Genomic DNA, 16,776 nt, shown 5'->3' on the forward strand with positions numbered 1-16,776 from the left:
CGAATTTAAGTTTTTTGATCTGCCTCAAGCAAAATCTTATCAGATTCTTGAAGAAAAGTGCTGCGGAGTAATTTGAGCGAAGAAAGGAAAAATTTTGTCGAACTCCTAGAAGACAAAGTCGATTTAAAGGTATTTTGGGGCTAAAATACCAAAATCACCGGTAGTATAAATCCCGTTATATTGTTGAAAAGAAATTGACTCGATATAAATGCAATTGCTTTAAATATGTCTTGATTTTTTTTACTTTAAACGTCTTTCCATGGAAAGAAGTTCAACCATGTTTATGCTTTATTCATTCTTGAATTAAAAGTAAGAAATCTACATACCGAAGATCTACCGATTTGCCGTAAAATAGTGCAGAAACGTGATATACCAGGTCGATGTACCCACTCGTTGAATTTACGAATCAATTTCGTGAGTGCACATATGTAAAAGTCAATATGCGATAGTCATTTTGGGTGCCTTTATTTTTCAAGAAACAATTACAAGTGATTTCAATCCCGAAGAACCATCAATTTTCCGTATAAAATCGAAAAAATCAAAATATTTCCACTCCCTGACGTGAAAATTAGATTCTACATGTGAAAATGCTTGCTTATGCATCGATATGCTGAACAGAATCCATGCCTATCTCAAAATTTTTCTCAGAGGTTTCTGTTATTATCAGCTTCCCTTTAAACCCCGGTTCGATGGCCGAATCGGCTGCCCAAAAAGCAAGTCATTTTTGAAGGGTTCTATGAGAAATTCGTGATATTATCGGCTCTCAGGAAATCACCTCATGGCTAAAACTGGTGGTATAAATGTTTGCGTGCTTAAAATAATCGTATTTAAGAAACTAAGGCATTAAACAATGGATTCAATTTCTTTTTAATAATATAACGGGATTTACTACCGGTGATTTAGCTAAAGCGCCTTTACGTTTCCGAATCTCGACGGATTTTTTTTTTGCTTAAACGACTCAAGAAACACTGTAGTTAAAAATATAAAAAATTTTCGATTTGGATGTATAAAACATGTTTAACTCGTTGAGGCATATTGTGTATTGTATGGAGTACTGTTGCTATTCGACCCTTGTCTTCAGGTCAAAATTCTTACAAGGAAGTCCCTTGCAAGAGGCGAATTTTTTGTAATTACTCCCAATTTTTTCTCCGACATATAATGGAATTGCTTGTCAAATTCTGAGGTCAATTTTATCTAATTGTAATTTATACATTTCTTTTTTCCCCTTCATTTTATTTTTTGTTTGAAGAATTCGAGGTTTTGTTGATTTCTTCAGATTTCGAATACTGTAACTTCTCTTCTATTCGGCCGATTGTTATGAATGAGACCTCCTTTAATTTGTGTTTTAACGGAGAGTAAGAAAAAAATTGCTAAGTACACGCGAAACATTTTTTTTTTGAAAATTGGACGAATCCTAGCGTGACGGTGAAATGGTTAATGAAGCGTAATAAGTAGGGTCGGGTTCTCGGCGCGCGGCGGCCACCTTTTTCTCGCAGGCCATTGTCGCCGACGCATTTCTAACTTTCTATAAAACCTAACCTAACGTAGATTCTTGGTATTCACTGCACATAAACTAGAGAGCCCCCGAATGAGAAACAACTTTAAATCATAATTATTGTCGGATAAATAAACTTTTTACACGCTTTGGGAGATCTCAGAAGTTTGCGGTAGTCACTTTTCGGTAAGGAACTAAGGGACTCGGTTATTGTATCGAGCAGGGTTCGAAACGATCGCAAAGGCGGTATACTACGTATACGCGCCAAAATGTACCATCCAATTTTCGTGGTTACAGAGAGGTTACTTGATGGCAGCCCATGTTTTGCCGTTACGCATAAAATCGGCCACGTTTAATAGAGATACATCTAGTCGCTTTCAGTTTGAACCAAGTTTCAGGTTTGAAGTTTCATTTATTCATAAAACTTAGGTAATGTTAAATGTGAAGTTTAACGTGCTTTCAGGCTTAAAAATGTTTTCTCGACTTTGAATTTTAGCCAGGACTAATTGTATTAAACTACTTCAAACTCTCCTCTTTTCAAAATGCGGCATGGTAACTGGTAAGTTCCAGCTGAACTTGGTCCAATTCGTTGCTCCTATGGCGTACGGGTGTATCTCAAATTCCGCATGAGTCCCGGCACAGTGGTTTTGAAGCAAAAAAAAAAAAAAAAATGCGACAAAAATGTACCCAAAAATGATTTGCTCGGGGTGAGTCCATGGTACGTGCACACTTAAAATCGCGAAAAATCAAAATCTTGGCTAGTGCTATTTTCGAAGTACGCGCTTTGAAATTTTCATAGTAAATGCAACTTTTCTACTGATCTTGATCCCTTTTTTTATTTATTTGTACATTGAATCGGTGTTGATCGGTTCACGTTTTTATTTTTTGTTCGAATCAAGTCGATCGAATACATGCCCTCTCTTTACACGCACACTTCCTTTCATACTCTTTTTTTCAACCGAAAAATTCGCTTTCTGCTGCGTCTGCTGCAATTGTTGTTACGAGTATGCGGTGCGTGCTGGTTTCAGGTAGTTACATACTCGACTCTTTGAAGGCGTTTTTTGTGCGAGAGCAATTCGCCAGTTCTCCAACAGGGTACGCCACTTGCGCACATAAAACGCCTTCAGAGAGTCGAGTATGTAATGACCTGAAACCAGCACGCACAACATATTCGTAACAACAATTGCTGCAGACGCAGCTGAAGGCGAATTGCTCTCGCACATAAAACGCCTTCAGAGATTCGTGTATGTAATGACCTGAAACCAGCACGCACAACATATTCGTAACAACAATTGCCGCAGACGCAGCTGAAGACGAATTTTTCAGTTAAAAAAAAGGGTATGAAAGGAAGTGTGCGTGTAACGAGAGGGTATGTATGATCGACATGAATCGAACGAAAAATGAACACGTTAACCGATCAACACCGATTAAATGTACAAATAAATAAACTAGAAATGATAAAATTTCAACTTTTTTTTCTTTTTTTTTTTTTCTTGGAGGATGACAATACTTCCTCTCTACCCTATGGGAGCGAGAAAGTAAAAATCGGATCAAAATCAGTGGAAAAGTTGCATTCACTATGAGAATCTCAAATCCCGTATTTCGAAAAGGGGATCAGTCAAGATTTTGATTTTTCGCAATTTTACGTGTACACGTACCATAGACTCGCCCCCTGCAAACCATTTTTGGATACATTTTTCTCGTTTTTTTATCTTTTAGATAAAAAATCTCGGCAGATTTTGAATTTTCAACAAAAAAAGGACGATAGCCCCTGCGCATGAGTCTAAAGACTCATTCTAAACCCAAAAATCGGCAAAATTAAGAGAAATGAAAGCAGAATAGTGTTTCGAAAAAAACCTCACATTCGATACAGAAATCGGTCAAAGGTCAATTCAAAGCGAGCTTACTTGGTTCCAACCCTATCGGCGAAATTTCCATTTTGACCCGAAAAATATAGTCCATATTATCCGTGTCGATTTTTCTCGATTTGGGACGGGGAAAAATATTCAAGATTTCAGTCGTATCCTACGTTGCTGGAAGCGTAGAATCGATTCCATACGGTCCCGACTCTCGGCGAGGCTTCCTGAGCCGAGAAACAGTAAAAAACTGGTCAAAAACGAGCTTTTCTGACCACTTTTTGACTCTTTCTCTAGAGCGTTTTCAGCGGCTAGCTCGAAGCAAGGGACTTGCGGAGCTATTCCGACTAAAAAACCGTACTCGGCGGGTCAATTCCAAGCGAGGTTACTTGGTTTCGGCCCGATCAGCGAACTTTAGATTTTGACGCTAAAAATTTAGTGTATGTAACCCCTGTCGATTTTTCTCGATTTGGGACTGAGAAAAAAATTTCGAGATTTCAGTCGCATCCTACGTAGTTGAAGGCGAAGAATCAATTCCGCAGGGTCCCGACACTCGGCGAGGCTCCACGAGCTAAGAAACAGTCAAACATTGGTCCAAAGCTAGCTTTTCTGACCACTTTTTGTCTCTTTCTTCGGAGCGTTTTCAGCGGATAACTCGTAGCGAGGGACTCGAGGAGCTTTCCCGACTGAAAAATCCCACTCAGCGGGTCAATTCCTAGCGAGCTTACTTGGTTCCGACCCTAACGATACTAAAGCATTTTATAGATGGTGAAAGTGCAGAAGTGCGAATCTCGGAAAACACGATTTTCCAGGAGAGTAAAAAAACTGTCTGCATTCCTCTTTATTGTATTTATTTATATTTAGAAGGGATTACCCTCCTACCCTTCTTAATATTAATTCTTGAGGATGGCAAGAATAAGATGTTTTTTCAAACTCCATCAGCAGTTTCAATGATTTCTCGAACTGTTACAAAATACGGCAGAAATGCCGAGATTCGCGATTTTGGCACTAAGAATCGACCCTTCATCAGTAGATTCGCATTTTTGCACTTAGTGTTTTAAACTTGTTGGTGGATTTGGATCATTTAAAGACGGAAAAAAGGGTTTCACACGTAAATTTCCCTATCAGATAAGATTTAGTTGGTCATCCGATGCTCCATTAATCCATGCTTTACGCTTTCCTAATGGACCAGTGGACAAAGTACTTTTTCTTCAATTATGATTATTCACAGTTAATCAAAGAAACCTCATTTTATCCGTGCGAAACTATTTAAATTCACGACCGCTTTTGAGTGAGTTTCGATCTTGTAAACGGCGACTCTTTCAGTTTCACTTCAGAATACGATGACCGAACCAAGGGACTTAAAATACACAATCTGATCCAGCCACCTGCGCTCTCTTCATTTAAAAAGGACGTAGATACCAAAAACAATCTTAATATTATTTCAAAATAATATTCCTCGGCATTTTCCCAATATGCAACTCGATTTAAACACCCAAAAATATGAACTTCTTGGTCAACATCATTGTACAAGGCCACTCATAATGGATACAGAAGAGCGCCTTCAAATCAATCCGTAAACTTAATGTAAAATTCTGATACCACTATTCGTGCGTCACGGCAGATATTTTGCATACCCGGCCATTTGAAGGCGTCTCGTTGACTTCAGGCAAACTGGTCAAAAACGAGTGTTTCTGGCCACTTTTTGAGTTTTCTCTGGATCGTCTTCCGCGGATAGCTCGAAGCGAGGGACTCGCGGAGCTTTCCGGACTCGAAAATCGCACTCAGCGGGTCAATTCCAAGGGAGCTTACTTGCTTCCGACTCGATCGGCGAACTATCTATTTTGACGCTAAAAAATTTAGTCCAAGTAATCCTAGTCGATTTTCCTCGATTTTGGACTGAGAAAAAATTTCGAGATATCAGTTGCATCCTACGCAGTTTGAGGCGTAGAATCAATTCCGCACGGTCCCGACTCTCGGCGAGGCTCTCTGAGCCGAGAAACAGTCAGAAACTGGTCAAAAACGAGCATTTCCGACCACTTTTTGACTCTTTCTCTGGAGCGTTTTCAGCAGATAGCTCTAAGCGAGGGACTTGCGCAGCTTTTCGGACTCGAAAATCGCACTCAGCGGGTCAATTCCAAGTTACCTTCCTTGCTTTCGGCTCGATCGGTGAACTATCGATTTTGACGCTAAGACTTTAGTCCATGTCGATTTTTCTCGATTTGGGACTGAGAAAAAAATGTCGAGATTTCAGTCTGATCCTACGTAGTTGGAGTCATAGAATCGATTCCGCACGATCCCGACTCTTGGCGAGGCTTCTTCAGCCGAGAAACAGTCATAAACTGGTCAATAACAAGACCACTTTTCTTTAACAAGCCTCACCGAGTGTCGGGACCCTGCGGAATTGATTCTTCGCCTTCAACTACGTAGGATGCGACTGAAATCTCGAATTTTTTTTCTCAGTCCAAAATCGAGGAAAACTGACAGGCTAATGACATGGACTAAATTTTTAGCGTCAAAATCGAAAGTTCGCCGATCGAGCCGAAAGCAAGCTTGGCCGCTTGGAAATGACCCGCTGAGTGCGATTTTCCAGTCGGAAAAGCTCAGCGAGTCCCTCCCTTCGAGCTATCCGCTGAAAACGATTCAGAGAAAGAGTCAAGAATTGGTCTGAAAAACTCGTTTTTGACCAGTTTTTGACTGTTCCTCGGCTCAGGAAGTCTCGCCGAGAGTCGGGACCGTGCGGAATCGATTCTACGCCTCCAACTACGTAGGATCCGACTGTAATCTCGAAATTTTTTTCTCAGTCCAAAATCGAGAAAAATTGACATGGGTTCCATGGACTAAATTTTTCGGGTCAAAATCGAAAGTTCGCCCATCGGGCCAAAACCAAGTAAGCTCGCTTGGAATTGACCCGCTGAGTGGGATTTTCTAGTCGGTTCCAAAAGGGGGACGGAAAAAGCTATTTTTGCATCAAGCTCTTTTAGTCCATGAAACCCCAGTCGATTTTTCCCGATTCATTCCGATGAAAGAAAATAATCCGAGATTAGTATCAAATCCCATGTAGGTATTTGGAGGCGTAGAATCGATTCCGCGTGGTCCCGAGGCTCGCCGGAGCTTCCTGAACCGAGAAACAGTAAAAAACGAGTGTTAATTTCTTGACGTTTCGGGCATGGTCGAATATCCGCGGTTATCCGCGATTGTCAAGTCTGATCGACTCGTGAAGCATTTTGGACCGGAAATTCGGACTCCTCGACTCATTTTATGGGGGACGAGCTTCATTTCAGCCCGATCTGAGAACTTTCGACTTTGACCCGAAAAGTAAAACCTGCATGGTTACCCGACAAACACAAAATTTCAACAACGAAGCTGCTGAGAGTAAGGTAAGTCTCTAAAGCATAGGAAATCTAAGTAGTCCTTGAACAATGAACTTTTTTACAGGTTTGTAGAATCTTTTGGGATTTTACGGTGCTTCCGCAGGGCCGGATTTATACCTACCCACTTGCCGCCCGTGGGCCGCCCCTTTTTCATTCGTTTTGAAATATCAATACAAACCATCAAGTGAACAAGCCGGAGTAGGAGGGGTGCATAAGACGTGTTTATGCGTGTTGGGCACATTTTTTTGCGAAAGCCCTGTCAACACTAGCCAAAGTTCACGGAACATAGCGCGAAAGTTAAGTTCCGTAAACCTACCTCTGTGTGGTCCTGGCCTTCCATTTATAAGAAATGAACGAAAAAATTATGAAAGAATAAATATGAATGTGGTTTAATAATTTTAATTTCCGCCACCGCGGTAACCGCTCTGTTTTTGACGAAATGCATTAAGTATTCATGCAGTCTTGTAGGCACTATGAGTCTCACGCCAACCGCTGCTGACCGCACTGCGTTTGACGCAATGCGTGAAGTATTCGGGGAGTCTTGTAGGCGCTAAATGTGTTTCATGCTGACTGGCGCGGCGCGCGAAGGGCTTTTCCTTTTCAACTCAAATCCTCGTCATCATTGCTCTTTGCGCTGCGCCGCTCCAGGCCAAACTGCGTGTTTGGTTTCTCTCTCAACTATACCAATGAAAGGCGCTGTCTCTTGTATCGCTGAAAGACGAACAAATTCAACGCAAAAAATTCATTACTATACGTATACTTTAACTCTCAGGAAATGAGAGATTTTGTCGCCTTTTCTCGTTTTTAATTTTTTTTTCTGAATCGCGGAGACGCTATTACAATATTAAGCTTCCATCGCCTTGCTAAGGCGCAGGGGTGCAACTATTTGAACTCTCCGGAACGCGTGAGGTATCCCAATCGGAAATTTGACCTTGGGCAGATCGGAATAATATTGTGGCAACCTTAGCGAGATTGTGAGCATATTTCAACAGTTAGGTTGGCCTGAGAATCTTGGTACAATATACCATCAATACTGGATATATAACCTTAGTATTTTAATATTGCACCAATATTAGCAACATTAGAAATCCAACGTCAGGTGGTGCTCGGTGATTCCAAGATTGTCACAATGTTGTCACAATATTGGTTATACAATATTGGTAAACTAATACTGTCGTAGAGTTATGTTTTCAATATTGTAGTAATATGTTAGTTTTAACATTGGCGCATTATTAAAAAAAATACTGAACATAGGCTTCTGCTTATAATATTGACACAATATTGACACAATATTAGGGAAACAAAATTGCTAAAATAATATCGAGACGATGTTATCTCTGTGATACTGCGGTATCGTTATTATGTTAACATTCAATTAACGTTAGAACAACAAACATAACAGGCTTTTGTTCGTAATATTGTCATAATATTGACACAATATTGGATATCTAAAACTGCTGAATTGATATTATGCTAACATTATTTTTACAACATTGTGGTAATATTCGCTCTTTAACATTGTCACAAGATTAAGAAAATAAACATTTTAGGCTTCTGTTTCTTATATTGTCATAAGATTAACACAATATTGTGCGCGGCGAACACAATTCGACCGCGTTTGCTATTTCCGCCACCAGGGCGCGCTCGCCGCTGATCTGCCGTTGCGGTCCCTTTAAGGGCAAATTAAAGGGCAAAAACTGCGACCTTTCGCTTTTTGACGTAATACGCACATGATCCATAGGCGTCTAACCCATCTTACCGATATTTTTAGGCCAAGGGCTCAAATGGAGCTTTTTGGCAACGGTCCGCGCGCGGCCGCCCCGTCAATGGGGCTGGTTCTCGTTTCGCCTGGGCAGTGCCCGTTACAGTTGGGATCTACGTTGAATACTTCAGCCAGTGCAAGCAGCCAAGAAAGTAGCTGACTTAGGAAGGTTCCTCAGTACTCCAATGTTCCGTAAGCCTGCTTTAAAGGCATTGCGACGTTAAGAAATATCTTCCGCGAAGACGGCAGATAATACAGCGTTCTGTCACCTACCTTGCCTCAGAGGTAAGATTGCAAATCCAAGCTTGTCTCAGAGGTAAAATAAATATCCTGCCAATACTGTGGCAATATTTTAACATCAAGTCTATGGCAACATCATGATCACAACAACCGCTGAACAAGCTTGGAGCAATATTATTAACATAACGTTGTCACAATATTGAATATCCAAGCTTGTCTCGGAAGTAAAATAATGTCCCACCAATATTGTGGCAATATTGTCAGGATAGGCTTGGAGCAGTCTTACAAACCTAACCTTGGCACAATCTTTGGGCTCAAGCTTGTCCCAGAGGTAAAATAAATGTCCTGCTAACATTGTGGGAACATTAGCAAGATAAGCTTGGCAACTCTATTCAAATGTGAAAAAATGTCATACTAAGCTTGTACCAAGGTCAAATTTCCGATTGGGATAACGCTTCAATAATTGAAGGCGTTTACGAATCTTATGTATTTACATGACGAGACTTTCCAAATTGTTTTGCATTATATTGTAGATTTGAGTTCCTTTTATGAATTAGTTAAATTGCTCCTGCTCCTAAATTTTTAGTTATTCTGCAAGCACTATCCATTTAAGAAATACAACCCTGGCTTTAGAGCCCTTAAACTGCGTTAGTTTCTTGCATTATATTGTAGATTTGAGTTCCTCTTATTATTTAGTTCAAATATTCCTGCTTCTTAATTTTTAATTATTCTGCGAAAATCATCTTTTTGCGAAATATTATCCTGGCTTTAAAGCCTTTTAACTTCGCCCTTAACGGTCGAAACTGCAGTAGCGGCACAGGAAAGCCGAAAAACCAAACGGAGACGCTACTTCAATATTAAACTTCCATCACCTTGCTAAGGCGCAGGGATACAACTATTTGAACTCTCCGGAACGCGTGAGGTATAACGCTTCAATAATTGAAGGCGTTTACGAATCTTATGTATTTACATGACGAGATTTTCCAAATTCGTTTGCATTATATTGTCGATATGAGTTCCTTTTATTATTTAGTTCAAATATTCCTGCTTCTTAATTTTTAATTATTCCGCAAAAATTCTCTTTTTGCGAAAAAATATATCCCGGCTATAGCCCCCTTAAACTACGGATTTAACGGTCGAAACTGCAGTAGCGGCACAGGAAAGCCAAAAAACCAAGCGGGGACGTTGCTTCAATATTAAACTTCCATCGCCTTGTTAAGGCGCAGGGATACAACTATTTGAACTCTCCAAAACGCGTGAGGTGTCACGCTTCAATTGAAGGCGTTTTCGAATCTTCTGCATTTACGTGACGAGATTTTCCAAATTTTTATGCATTATACTGTAGATTTGTGTTCCGTTTATTATGTAGGTAAATTACTGCTGCTTCTTATATTTAAATTATTCTGCAAAAATTATCTGTTTGCGAAATACAATCCTGGCTTTAGCGCCCTTAAACTACAGATTTAACGGTCAAAACTGCAGTAGCGGCACACGGGGGCGGACTGTTAGTCAAAAAGTTAGGAGGAGACCTAAATGTATGGGCCCCTCCTGTCGTTCGGGGGCCCTTCTAAGAAGGTCCAGGGGCCCTTCCCCGGTCAATTTTGAAAATTTCACACTTTTTAAACACGTCGGCATTATTGGAGTTGGATTCTGCAGTACTTGAACTTTAAAATAACCCATTCTCAGGATTCATCGGGGGTCCCTTCATCACAAATGCTTTCGGCGACCTTCCATGTCTCTTAGAGACAAATTGTCAGGGAATTCGGGGCCTTTTTGTGATTGAAAAGGATAAGAAAATTACAACATTACGGGAAAAAAACGATGACTCGAAAAAAATTCGCTGCGGGGGCCCCTTCGAGACCTCCGCGGCAAACTGTTAGGGGGCGATCGCCTCCCCGCCCCCATGGCTAGTCCGCCCCTGTCAGACCAGTTTTTCGCTGTTTCTCGGCTAAGGAAGCCCCTCCGACCCGCGGGATTTTGCGCAATCCATCCAGCGCCTTCATCTACGTAGGATCCGACTGAAATCTCGGAATTTTTTCTCTTGACCGGAATCGAGAAAAATTGACAGGGGTTACATGGACTAAATTTTTAGGGTCAAAATCGAAAGTTCCCCGACCGGGCCGAAACCAAGCATGTTCGCTTGGAAATGACCCGCTGAGTGCGATTATCCGGTCGGGAAAGCTCCTCGAGTCCGCTGCTTGGCGCTATCCGCGGAGAACGCCTGGCAGATACAGTGAAAAACTGGCCAGAAACACTCGTTTCACACCAGTTTTTCGCTGTTTCTGCCAGGCGTTCTCCGCGGATAGCGGATAGCCCCGCCGAGCCGCGGGAATGTGCGCAATCCATCCAGCGCCTTCATCTACGTAGGATCCGACTGAAATCTCGGAATTTTTTCTCTTGACCGGAATCGAGAAAAATTGACAGGGGTTACATGGACTAAATTTTTAGGGTCAAAATCGAAAGTTCGCCGATCGGGCCGAAACCAAGCATGTTCGCTTGGAAATGACCCGCTGAGTGCGATTATTCGGTCGGGAAAGCTCCTCGAGTCCGCTGCTTGGCGCTATCCGCGGAAAACGCCTGGCAGATACAGTGAAAAACTGGCCAGAAACACTCGTTTCACACCAGTTTTTCGCTGTTTCTTGGCTCAGGAAGCCCCGCCGAGCCGCGGGAATGTGCGCAATCCATCCAGCGCCTTCATCTACGTAGGATCCGACCGAAATCTCGGAATTTTTTCTCTTGACCGGAATCGAGAAAAATAACAGGGGTTACATGGACTAAATTTTAAGGGTCAAAATCGAAAGTTCGCCAACCGGGCCGAAACTAAGCATGTTCCCTTGGTAATGACCCGCTGAGTGCGATTTTCCGGTCGGAAAAGCCCGTACTCCTAAAGGATGCCTGTAATCCGTTATATGTTGGAGCGCCTTTAGTTTGTATGATACCTACTGTGCAACTCCTCTGTTGAGGAATAGTTGCTTGAGGCGCCGTGGCACGCTGAGGCGCGGCGGGCGGCCGGCCAGTGCAAAACACGCATAGGCGCTCCAAACCTAAGTGGATACTTCAAGCATTGCGCAATACGTGAAGTATCCCTGTTAGGTTTGTAGGCGTCGGTGCGCGTTTTGCGCTGGCAGCGTGCCACTCCTTTCTCTATTTGGCTCTAATATTTAAACTCGCAGAGTCATCGTTTTTCAACTCATGATTTTGAGAGTTTTGCTCACTCTGCATGGATTGGATTATTCTCATTGAGGCAAATTGAAGGAGAAAAATGTGTAGGTATTAATGGAAAATGTAGTGTGCGTTTTGTAAATATTTAGGTGGTTCCGTGTCAAATTTAATGATCCTCAGAGCTTTTTAATTTTTTCTTTCATATTTGGTGCATTTACTATGTCGCAGTGTATTGTAGGCGCAACCAAACACTCAAAATTGGACGTATATGACTCTGAAAGATTGACCTACAAATGGGTTAAAACCAAAGATCGCGTGTTTTTTGGTTTTTTCCTCTTTTATTCATTTTTGTAAAGCATCTTTCAACACAACTACCGCTCAATGATGTTAATATCGATCCCAACACTTGGGAATAGTTTTACAAATATTTGCTATTTTTTAAAAATGTAAATGACTTCAAAATGAAGTCATATTTTTATTAAAAAAAAAGGTATATATAAGATGTATTTTATATCGAAAAAAGAATTGAAATAAAACCAAATATTCACCAATGACAATTTGAAAAGATGAATCAAAAGGAGAAAGTAACATTTCATTTAAAAAATGAGTTACCATACCCATCAACACCTCCTTATCTCTCAATTTTCTCACTTCGATATTGTCAAAATAATTTTACATACAGACTAAAATATAACGCTTGGACCAAGTCACCGTTGCTTATTTTATGCGTGCACATACACTACTGAACAATAAAAACACACTAAAATACAAAACAAAACAAAAACAAATGGGTATACAAGGCTAGAGGAGACATGAAACAAACCAGGACGTTTTGGGCCAATTACATGCCCATTCTTAACTGGAACAAAAGCTAAAAAATGTAAAAATTAAAACAAGAAAGTTTGTACTGTTTCCTACCTCGGTCAGTTGCATGCTCATTTTCTTGTTTTAATTTTTGTATTTTTTAGCTTCTGTTCCAGTTGAGAATGGGCATGTAATTGGCCCTAAACGTCCTGGTTTGTTTTATGTCTCCTCTGGCCTCGTATACCCATTTGTTTTTTGTATTTTAGTGTATTTTTATTGTTGTCGGCATTTGGGCTATTGTGTCTCTCTCTCTCTTATACCACTGAACAAAACAGGTTCACGGACAAAAAGTCGTTGACGGAATGTCCTGAAACCTTTCGGACTTCAACAGAAGATCGTGCAACATCAGTTTATCATTGAATCACAGCAAGAATCAAGATGGTGGATCTTCCGTCGCAGTCTAAATGTGTGAAAACTTATTTGGCGAGGACTCTGAATTCAGCAGAAAGTGGTCAAGCCAAAACAGTCTGAAACGGTGGAGAGTTTGATGTCCTACTTTTCCTTGAGATTTTTATTCTTGACAGGGAAAAATTTGTGTAAAGAAAGGGCAGTTTTACTGAATCTCCTTCATAATTAAAAAATCACTGTAATGGAGAAGTGCCCTCTTTGCATTCTTTCCTCGTACTCACATTGAAAAAAAGACTCAGCTTCAGGGTCATAGGTAAATGAGATGGTTAGAAGGTCCACGCCCTGTCCTGCTGTCCTAGCATATTCATAAAAAGATACAGTAATTCATAAATTATTCGAATTCGAATAAAATATTCCGAGGAGACTCGGAATTTTTGTATTTTGAATATACAAACAAAGGAGGACAGGAAGTTCCTCGACAGGATCGATATATTAGACAGGTAGAGGTGTCGTCAGCTAAGTTGAAGGTTGTTTACTTTCGGTTTGCAAGCGCCAACGACAAATTTGTATAACAAGATGGGATTTTCTTGAAAGATAATTAAGTCCTGTTGTACCGAAGAGGTGTAGAAAGTTTTAGTGAATTTGCCCTCATGGAATTGATGCTCTCCCATTTTTACCAAAATCTCGATTATAAATTTTACTCCATTGGACCAAATAAAACTCCCTGACATGCCCCATAACCGTCAAGAAGGGCTTAATCTTATTTGTCGTGGACTCTAATTCAATTACCACTCTTTGGCTCTTAACTGCACACACAGACTGTAGGATTCTAGAGGAATGAGGAAAACGAAAGACAAATTTTAAACTTGGTTCGTTTATTGTTTAAACTTATTTTGTCTAAATCAAATGAAAAACCAAGTACTTATGAAATTATTAAAAGATGGAAAATATTGGCTGTAAGTATACAATGTATCTTGTAAAAACGAAAAAGGTAAAACAACAAACACTGTGAAAAACAGCCTCTACTATACACAAAACTGATACTGACTAGGCAAAATGCACCAAATTAAATTAAGAATTTATACACTTTGTACAATCAAAGAAGACTTGATTTAGATACAATTGAATAGTTTCACTCAAAATTCTTTATACTTCCTTATGCAACTCATTTAATTTTTCTTGCATACATTTTTCAAACCCTCAAAGAGTTTTTCAACTCTAGGTGTCGGTAAAATTTCAAAGGTGCCATCAGCTACGTGAATGTAGCCTTATATAGGCACATAACAGATGCTCACCATCATACTGAGGTAAGTCATAAACATGTCTTTTCCAGGCAAAATTTTACAAAGATTATCGTCATATAAAAGGTAGTTTGTAGTTCTAGACTATTCTTGGTTGTAGAAAATTAATTCACAGAAAAAAGTTTGAAAGAAAATTGTGTATCCTTCACTCATCGGAAGTTTTTCGATGAGGTTTCTCAAATGGCAAATTCAACAGATGATTATATGTTCCTCTTCTCTTCACACATAAAATGAATAGAAAAGAGAATATGAAATTAATTTCAAGTCTCTATTCGTGTCACAATTGTGGTTCACTACCTTATTTTTGACACAGTACTTATTCTGAAGGTCAGGTATTCTTAGTTGGTATTTGAAATAATATTTTGAGAGGGACACACTTTTTCCTTGTAATATGGAATACTACATATGTATAAATAACACTGTCTTTGCTTCATTCTCAAAAAAATGAATACATCTTTCGAAGTTAATTAAGATAACATAAAGCAAAGAACGTTGTAGGTGCTAGTTAGAGCTACTTGTGAACACACGGTTCACAATTAGTGCTTAAAAAGTTTAAGTTATTATGTGATTTCATAAAAGTTGAGCTTTAATTTGTGGTTAGTTCATCAGCAATAGATCAAAGATGATTACTTTGACCTTCTCAAAATCAGGAGTTGCATGTGATAAAGATACTGATACACTATGTTCTAACTGAATCAGCAAAAAATTGACGGGTAAAATGGATTCCTGTGAACTAAATTGCGCATTAATTTGCAAGGTTAATTTTAAATTTTTTCTCTGTTTCATCGATAAATTAGTATTAATTGTAGTCATTTAAGAATGATTCAGGGCACAAGTAAGTCTGAGGAAAAATTGGCATTGGGAGCAAATCTTCATTAACAAAATTTTTTAAGGTAAGTGCTCATGACAGAAGAAAGTAGTGGTGTTCCCTCAGGCTAGTTGAAGCGATAGACTTTAGGGGGAAAATGTTGATAGGTTGGCAGCTGCCACAGAGTGCTTGAGGTCAGGATAAGATCTGGTTCCACATGCTAATGAAATTCTTGTACGGATGAATATCCAGATGAAGGCGAAAGTTCAGGCTTTTCGAATAAAGGCGTAATATTCATATACGGTGGTAACTGTTTGCCGTCCATCTGAAGCAATGAAACAGATTTAATAAAATTTTACATTTTTAGAAGGTTGAGGGTGAAAAAAAAAACGGAGGGATAATTTTACAGTTCAAAAATCGGAAGAGTTAAACATTTTCCAATGTAATTTTAGAGTGTCTTAGCAGCATCAAATCATCTTCATAAAGACCAGGAAACCTCTTGGGTGAGAAAGTGCACTGACTAGACGCTGGAAATAACATACTCATGTAAAGTAGGTAAATATAACTTTGAAACAATATCTTGACCGTCAATATATATATGAGAGGTGTTAAAAGTCAAAGAGGCGACCAATTTTTGTCCGTTGGCCATACAAACAACTTTACTAAATTCCTCCATTTACGAGGAAGGACTGGTGATCATGATAGGTAAGTTATTGGTGGGATTCAATTTGAGTACATACCTTTAAATCTCCAGAAAGGAAAAATCGGTCAATCTTCTGATATTCATTTCCTGAGCGAGGCCTCAACGTAGTTCTCCCCAATCTGAAATAGAGGTAAACATAAGCTTAAAAATAATATAAAAAATATAATTCCAAAATTTAATTGTTGACTTTACAACTAAACTTCTGCAGCTATGATTTGTACTGAACGGATGCATCATCAATATTGTGGTGTCACAACAAATCGTTACAGTTTAACTCTTTTCCAACTTAACAGCTATACCAATTTCTCAATAAGAGACACAAAAGTTGTCATTATTTTCTGTAACCTGGCAGCTGAAGAGCTTGATGCAAAAACGGCTTTTTTCGCCCCCCCTCTGGAAGTTCTTCAGACTTTGTCTATTGATTACTCATACTTGAGCGCTTCTTTTCCCAAATTTTCAGACCCCCAAAAAATTTTGGGGGGGAGCTAGGGGGGAAGGAAGTCAAAACCTGTGAACCTCGATATCTCTTGAACAAAGAGAGATATCGAGGTCCGGTTTGGACGAAAAATCGTCTAAAATTGCATACTTTAAGATTCTAAAGGTCAAAATCCCGATATCACATTTTTAAGTCAACATATGTGCTTTTTTCCAGTTTTTAGGTCTAGAAAATTTCTTTAAAACGAAAAATTTACAAAGATCTCAATTTTTTATTTGAACCAAAACCAGTTTTTTAAATTGTTCGTCTTTTTCCGCATCCAACGAGTGGTCCATTAAGCTGGGGAACCAAACGGTTCCGGAGTTATGATAGATTGAAGTTTTCGCTCAACGCGCGCCGACCGATTTTCGCGCGCAAAAAAGTCGGA

The 16,776-nt window shown here is 39.7% G+C and overlaps 1 protein-coding gene across 2 annotated transcripts in view; it reads right to left on the minus strand.

Moving 5' to 3' along the window:
* Positions 1-13,956: 13,956 nt before the first annotated feature.
* The window catches only part of LOC109031673 (uncharacterized), a 306,459-nt gene continuing 303,639 nt past the window's right edge, over positions 13,957-16,776 (minus strand). For both annotated transcript variants that reach the window (XM_019043332.2, XM_072301688.1), the window contains 2 exons: positions 15,951-16,032; positions 13,957-15,535 (listed from right to left, as the gene is read on the minus strand). In XM_019043332.2, coding sequence (XP_018898877.2) covers positions 15,431-15,535; positions 15,951-16,032 — 187 coding nt within the window. In that variant the 3' untranslated portion in view covers positions 13,957-15,430. The remainder of the gene's footprint in view (positions 15,536-15,950; positions 16,033-16,776) is intronic.

Source organism: Bemisia tabaci, chromosome 6, assembly GCF_918797505.1.
Source record: "Bemisia tabaci chromosome 6, PGI_BMITA_v3".
Classification (NCBI taxonomy): domain Eukaryota; kingdom Metazoa; phylum Arthropoda; class Insecta; order Hemiptera; family Aleyrodidae; genus Bemisia; species Bemisia tabaci.